This window comes from Theropithecus gelada, chromosome 8 (assembly GCF_003255815.1).
Source record: "Theropithecus gelada isolate Dixy chromosome 8, Tgel_1.0, whole genome shotgun sequence".
In the NCBI taxonomy this organism is placed as follows: domain Eukaryota; kingdom Metazoa; phylum Chordata; class Mammalia; order Primates; family Cercopithecidae; genus Theropithecus; species Theropithecus gelada.
In genome coordinates, this window is record NC_037676.1 from 81,038,666 (window position 1) to 81,046,190 (window position 7,525).

General features: G+C 41.1%; 1 protein-coding gene across 4 annotated transcripts in view; it reads right to left on the reverse strand.

The window, feature by feature from the left end:
* IL7 (interleukin 7) overlaps nt 1-3,488 on the reverse strand; it is a 63,589-nt gene extending 60,101 nt beyond the window's left edge. For all 4 annotated transcript variants that reach the window (XM_025394822.1, XM_025394821.1, XM_025394820.1 and 1 more), the window contains exon 1: nt 2,654-3,488. In XM_025394822.1, coding sequence (XP_025250607.1) covers nt 2,654-2,663 — 10 coding nt within the window. In that variant the 5' untranslated portion in view covers nt 2,664-3,488. The remainder of the gene's footprint in view (nt 1-2,653) is intronic.
* Nucleotides 3,489-7,525: the final 4,037 nt, after the last annotated feature.

Here is a 7,525-nt window from a genome sequence, read left to right on the forward strand (position 1 = left end):
TCTTTCTTTCTTTCTTTCTTTTTCTTTCTTTCTTTCTTTCTTTCTTTCTTCTTTCCTTCCTTCCTTCCTTCCTTCCTTCCTTCTTTCCTTTCTTTCTTTCTTTCCTTTCTTTCTCTCTCTCTTTCTCTCTCTCTTTCTTTCTCTCTCTTTCTTTCTTTCTTTCTTTCTTTCTATCTTTCTATCTTTCTTTCTTTCTTTCTTGAGATGGAGTCTCATTCTGTCACCTAGGCTGGAGCGCAATGGTGCGATCTCGGCTCACTGCAACCTCAGCTTCCCAGGTTCAAGTGATTCTCCTGCCTCAGCCTCCTGAGTAGCTGGGATTACAGGCGCTAGCCACAATGCCTGGCTAATTTTTTTTGTAATTTTAGTAGAGACAAGGTTTCACCATGTTGGCCAGGCTGGTCTCGAACTCCTGACCTAAGGCGATCTGCCCACCTCAGCCTCCCCAACTGTTGGGATCACAGGCTTGAGCCACCACGCCTGGTTGGAAAATTCCTGTATATAATATAGATATGGAATTCAAATCCAAGTCTGTCACGTTGAAGAGTCTAGAACCTCAGCTTTCAGGCACTGAACTACATTGTTTTCTTAAAAAATAACCATATATGTGTAGTCAAGGGGATTGTACAAAAACCTATCTCCCTGTGCATGAACCTCACTAGGGTACTTCCTGGCCAAACTGTGGTACTGCATCATATGATCTTATTTCAGAAAAAGACTAAATATTTGTTCTTATTACAGTAGGTTATGTGTCAGGGTTAAAAGCAGAAAAAAAAGTCACATACATGAGTGTGAATATGACATGTAAGTTCGTTCTATGAAATGGCCTTTTCCATGTTTTAAAAAAATATTCAAACACTAATGTGATGCAGTTTGTAATTCTACTTTATACCTGTTCAGGGTTTCTAATGTTAGTTCTCTATTATTAGTTTTTGAGACAGGGCATCACTCTGTTGCCTAGGCTGGAGTATAGTTGTAAGATCATGGCTCACGGCAGCCTTGACTTCCAGGTTCAAGCAATCCTCCTGCCTCAGCCTCCCGAGTAGAGTCTGTTTTTTATTGCTATTCAACTTTCTGGTCCTCAAATATGATGAAATTACCCTAACCAGATAACCACATAGTAGATCCTCAACTACTTCAACTCTCAAAAAAAATGGCAAAGACAAAGGGTAAAGAGTAACCTTATGTGCACTCTTGATGGAACAAACTTCTAGTGAAATCTCTTGAAACAAACTGCAGGAAGCCATGCATTATAATCATTATTATTAGAATTTTAATATTTTGTCTGCTAATGAAAACTTATAACCCATGATTCACATAGCTGTACTTCAGGAAGTAAAGGCTCTTTCTGAAAAATGCACACGCTTGCTTCCTTTTCTCGGTTTACCTTTCTACTTTAGGGCAGAGGTGTTGCAAGGATTAGAACCAAAGGTGATCCAGAAAGAAGAAACTGCAGGAGAACTATGGGCATTGCAAGGAAAATAGGGTTGTGCTCAATTTTTAGTTTTACAATAAGCTCCGGGAGGACACTCCTTAGAAGTCTTCCATAATTATGTCGGCTATTCTTTCCGCTCTCCCTATCTGTGTTTTGTTACTGAGCTAGTACTCCTTGGTTGTGTCAGTTCTTGATTCTTTACTCACGGGAGTGGAAAGAAGTCTTGATCTAACGGAGTAGCCATCAAAAGAAAGAGCAGTCAGTTTCCTATTCCTGCACGCTCCCCCCAGCTGTCTTCTTGCTTGAGGAAGTAGTTACTGTAAAGCATTCCAATTTTCCTAAGCAGATCTTTTCCCCTCACATCCCTTTTTCCTCTTTTTTTATTCCAGTAACTTTTTTGCTCTTTCATTGGTCATACATGACTGCCATCCGAATCCAACCCTCCTGAATTCTGTCCCTGTCCATTCTAAATCCGTATTCTGCACAAATAAGACATATTAGGTCTCAACACTAGTCTAGAAGTCAGAGTCATGCCTATTTCATTCTGCCTCCATCGAGAAGCGCCCGTAGGAAAAAAAAAAAAATAATAATAACAACAACAATAAAACAGAAGCTGGCCTTGTCTCAGCGCCAGCCCCAGGACTGGTTTCCCAGCAATAGGCGCAAGGTACAGCCCTGTCGGAAACTCCCAGTCTCACTCGGGGAAAAATGGGGTTTTCCGGAGACCTGTTTCCCTAGGGTTTAAAAGCGCGTCGCGTGGGAGCTTCGCTTTCACTTCTCTAGGGAGTTCTGAGCTGCAAGAGCCCAGCTACTCGCCGAACCCGGGTCGTCTGCGTGAGTAACTTGGGGCGTCCAGGAGCACGGGAAGGGCGCCAGACAGACAGAGAGCCTTTGGCTGCCTCTGAGACCGGCTGTAGGCTGCCACAGCTGAGCGGCGCGGAGGCTGAAGCGTTCCGTCTCCGGACAGAAAGCAGGCGTCGGGGACTGCTACTCACAGCCTGCCAGGGGCAGCAGCAGCGCCAGGTTCAAGTGACTATGGGCCAGGATACTCAAGCGCAGCTGGCGGCCGCCCGTGGGAGAGCCAGTGCTCTCCGCAGGTCCAAAGTGCAAGGCCGGGCTATTCCCGGACTTGCCTAAGCGCAGGGGCCCCCAACGTGTCCCGGATTGCCCCGGCGCGCCTGGCGCGCGAACTTGTGCGCAAGGGAGAAGAGTGCTTACCATGGAACATGGTCTGCGGGAGGTGGGCGTAGTCATGATGACCGCAACTGGAGCAGGAGCAAACTCTCACCGCCCATAGTCACTCCCAGGACCCTGGTCTTCCGCGGAGTTGCCGAGTCTGCGTTGGGCAGGATGATCTCTGAAACTGGTTCCTCTTACCCACGCCGCGCCTGCTGTTTCATCCATCCCAGGGGGGGCGGCACACACCACGGCCTGGTTCTGCGCTTTGCCTTTTCCATAACTTCCGTAGGATCCGCCAGCAATGTACTTTCAGTTTCTACTTTGCGCTTGGTCTGCAGGTTCAAGTTTTGGGGTAATCAGCATGGAACCTTCATTATCCCCTCTCTCCTGGGCACCTGCTTCCCGCGCACCTGGACGAGGACCAGAGGAGGGCGCGAATTTCCAAATCACCGCAGGAGAAACCAACTGGCCTGAATCAATGCGATTCTGGGTAAAAGACTTTCCAGATGACCTCTCAACGCCTTGGCAACGCTTGGCGGCTGGGAGCTAAAACCATGAGTTGTTAATATGTGCACGGAAGCCACAAGTGTGCAAGACGCAAGCTGGGTTATTGGAAGCGGACGACACCAAGGAGGCGTTGACGCGGATGTGGTGGACGTTGCCAAGTCGTCTCTTAAAAAAAGGAAGTGAAGAATGATTAAGAGGGTCACGCCCTCTACCACTCCAACCTCTCTAATCAGTCTCTTTCTGTTCTGTCTACTGTACATGCACCTGCTCAGGTGAGACCTCAAGGAAAAATAATCCTGTGGGTCCACCTAATCTGGTAAGTGTTACATTTAGAAAATCAAACCCCGAATTAAATGGAGGACGTGGAAACTGACAGTAATATTTGACTATGACTTCCACGTGCACATTTATCTGAACTGGTTAATAAATCAAACTATCCATTTTGAATGCGTGCCACTGAAATGTTAACTTTTTCCTGGGCTTGAATTATGTAGCTTATTTGCTACATTAGTTTGGTTTCTGCTATTCTGCAGAAACCCTGCTTAGATGAAGGTGGATAATGTAAACCAGTAAAGACAGCGATAATAATAACGACTATCATTTATCTAGCATTTGCTCTCTGCCAGTGTTGTGCTAAGTATTTTATGTATATCATCTCTGGCAAAACTTTGTGTGAGGTAGACCATTTTCTTATCTGCACTTTACAGATGTGGGGACTGAGACTTCCTTAAGTAACTTTCGAAAGTTCACTTAGCTAACTGAGCTTAGACAGACTTGCTGCATTTGGGCTGTAGAAACTCCTGCTTGGAACTCCTGTGAATAAAGTAATAATGTGCACACTGATGCCGGGAGGGAGACAACAGGACGTGTGTGGCTTTGCCCCAGTGTGGGGACTTCAGGAACAGTTCCTGGAGTTTGTGACTTCTAAATTGACACTTGAAGAGGAATGAACTTGGGGCTGGTAAGGAGTATGTCACATTCTGTCATAGTGTGAACAAGGAAGAGGAAAAGAGGAGGGAAGGAGAAAGGAAAAAAAAAAAAAAAAAAAGAATGGCAATGAACTAGTGAAAACAGAGCTGCTCAAGCCTGAAACTTGGGTCTCTGATTTCCTTTTTTCGTCTCACTTCCCACATCAAATCCATAGACAAGTGCTGTCTGCTCTATCTCCAAAATTAACCCTAAGGTGACTATAGACTGTCTAAGGGATCTTCCGGCTTTCACTTTTGCCCACAACCCTTCATTCTTCTCAGAGCAGCAGGATATCTGATTCCACTTTGTGCCCCGCCCTCTGGTCACTTCCCACTGGGTACCAGGCCCTCAGTGCCCTGGTGATCTGGGCCCTGCTGCCCTCTCTGACGTTTCCTGGCACCATGTCACTATCCTCCAGCCACACTGGCATTTCTCTTGCCACCCAGTGTCCACTTAGTATGGTCTCTAGCCCATGACTGGCACAGAGTGACAGAGTAAGAGAGAACAGGTGAGTGGGAATGCATGAGTGAATATGTGTGAAAGAGAAAGTGCGTGAAAGCAGAAGGAAATAGAATGAAAGAGGAAGAGAAGGGGGTAAGTAAATGGAAAAGAGAGACAGAATGGAGTGAGAAAAGCCACGTATTTCCATTTGACTGGAACCTAGAGTGGGAGGTGGGGAGGAGGACAGACATGATACTGGAATGAGCTTTAAAAATGATTTCTATAATGAAACATGCCTAGCTTGGGGATTTATTTATTTATTTTAAATCCCTAAGAGCAGCAGCATTGAAGTATGTAACTGTTCACTGTTCATAGCCTGCACCTTTTTTGTTTTTTTTTTTTTTTAACTTTCCAGGAACAAAGTAAAAGAGCATCCATCAATAATTTACACAAAAGGAAATCCGTCTTCCTTTTTATCACAATCACCATAAATCCAGGCAGAATAAGGGTTGTACATACCTGAACTTTTGGGAAGCCTGAAAGGAAGTTATTCAGAGCTGCAGGAGAGGCAATGTAAACGTTACACTGGATTCTGCCCCCAACTATAAAGAATCTGTCTGAAGAGAATATTCATAAAGCTTTGGGAATTGTTATGGTTATATGAAATGGGCACATTCTAACAATATCAAGTAATGATTTATTTTTCTGTCTATGAGATAATTAGTGCCATTTAGAAAAAAATCCAAAATGAAGTCTTAAATTAGCTTTTGATATTTTGATAAACTGAATATTATTTTTTATAAGATAGATGAACAAGGATAAAATGTTTTATAAATTTTTAAAATGCTAATGTTTTATGATTAAAGAAATGGAGTGGTTACTATTATATTTGCTCATAGACTCAATGAACCGGACAGAAAAGCCTTTAAGGGGACAAAATAGTAAATACATTTTATGAATTATGGTAAATAAATGTTAAAAGAGAAGACAACATTCTCGGAATGATCAATATAATGTAATAGAAGAAGTTCAAATAAAATTATATGATGTCAATATAAAGAGAAAATTATTGAACATTAACCAATATCTTTTTAATGTTCTACAGTCTTCAGTCAGAATAGTCAATAATTATAAACCGGAAAATATTTTTTGATTAATATCTGAACTATTTTTACCCAACTTAATATGACCACTTTTTATAGTCTGTGATCTGAATTCTATCTATCATTCTATCTATGGGTAGGATGAAGTTCTTTTTACTTAACTTTCCAGTAATAATATTCAACATATTTAAAACACACACAGCCACAGAGCCAACATTATGGATATATGATCTGTGTAATTGCACAGGGCCTTGTACTTCATTTGATGCTCTGCTGTCACTGTATTGAAATTCCTCATTTTTAGATAAAGGGACTCTTATTTTCATTTTGCACTGGGTTTCACAAATTCTATAACGGTCATGCACACTCATACATGTTAAGTTACACATTGTGGATAGCAGTGCATGTCTTTGAGGTGATTTCAGTTTGGTGGGAAAAACAGATATTAAATATCTAATTTCAAAGATGAAAAATATTATTAAAAGAGAAACATGATATATTATGTGAATCAGAAGTTTAAAGTAGTATAGGCCCGTTTTTATATTTAAATGCAGATCCATAAAGACTAATTTACCTGCCCAACAAACAAGCAGCTATGAGAGGATGACCTGTAATTTGATAAAATTTAAATCTTACCAAATGACTAATGAACGTCTATTTACATGATCATGGGTTTTTTTGCTGCATTCCTAAATAAACCATAAATTTAACATAATGCAACATTCAAACTGGTAATATTTAACCTAGAATTTTACAGTTGTAGTCATAATTGGGTTATGTTTATTTTTCATTTTATATTCAACTGATATTGGGCTAGTTTTGTCAGGTTATGCTAGTTTCATAAAATAAATTGGGAACTGTATTGTTTTCTAAAACTGTCAACTGTTTAAATGTGTGAAATATGTGTTTAAACATATTTGTTTCTGACTGACTTACTGGAGTTCAACAATAAAACTTACTTGATTCCATGGATGAAGCCCAGGGATAGGATGAGACTGTCAGTTTTGAGCATTACAAGTATGAAAACGAAAAAGGGTTTATTTTGAAGGCTGAATCAAAATGGCCATGTCAGACTGTCAGAACTTTGCTGGAGATGGGTGTGTTAGCATATCAGTGATGGCCAGAGCCATGGAAATGAATGCAGATACTCAACCTGCGTGTTAGAAGACAGAAGAGAGAACTAATGCTAGCAGGAACCTTGGGGCATGAGCAAACCTAAAAAGCTGAGAAAGGGGTGGAGAAAGGGGTGCCCATCAACAAAACAGACAAATACATAGTAGGTAGCAAAGTGGAAAAGTCAGAAGTCAGTGTCCCAGAAGGCAACGGAAAATAGAATTTCAAGATAGAGTAAGTAGCCAGTATTTCCAAATGTCACAAAGAGGTTGAATAAGATGGAGACTGAAAAGTGTGTCTATTAAATTTGGCAGAGCAGAGATTATCCATGATCTTCATGGCAACAGTTTGAGAAGAGCAGTGTAGATGCAAACAATATTCTAGTTTGCAGGGGTTGAGAGAAGAAAGAAAGAAAGAAAGTAACAGAGTACAACTTTTACAAAACGTTTGGTAATAATAAAAGGGATAGGGTAATGATTTGAGAGGCATGGAATTTTTTATTTTCAATTATAAGAAACACTTGAGCATATTTATATATTAATTGATAAAATTAGGTTCTGCAGAACGGAGAAAGCATGGAACCTAGAAACCCAAGAGACTCCGTTGATTTTTTTTTTCTTATTTTCTCTTCATTTCTCCCTCCTCTTTAATTTCTGACCCAAAATTCTATAATTCTGAACAATCAGAATCCACTCTCTATCTGGGACCTAAATTTATGTTTCTTACTGAAATGTTCCCATTGGCACTCGTCTAATTCTGGATTGAGTATTGACTTGTC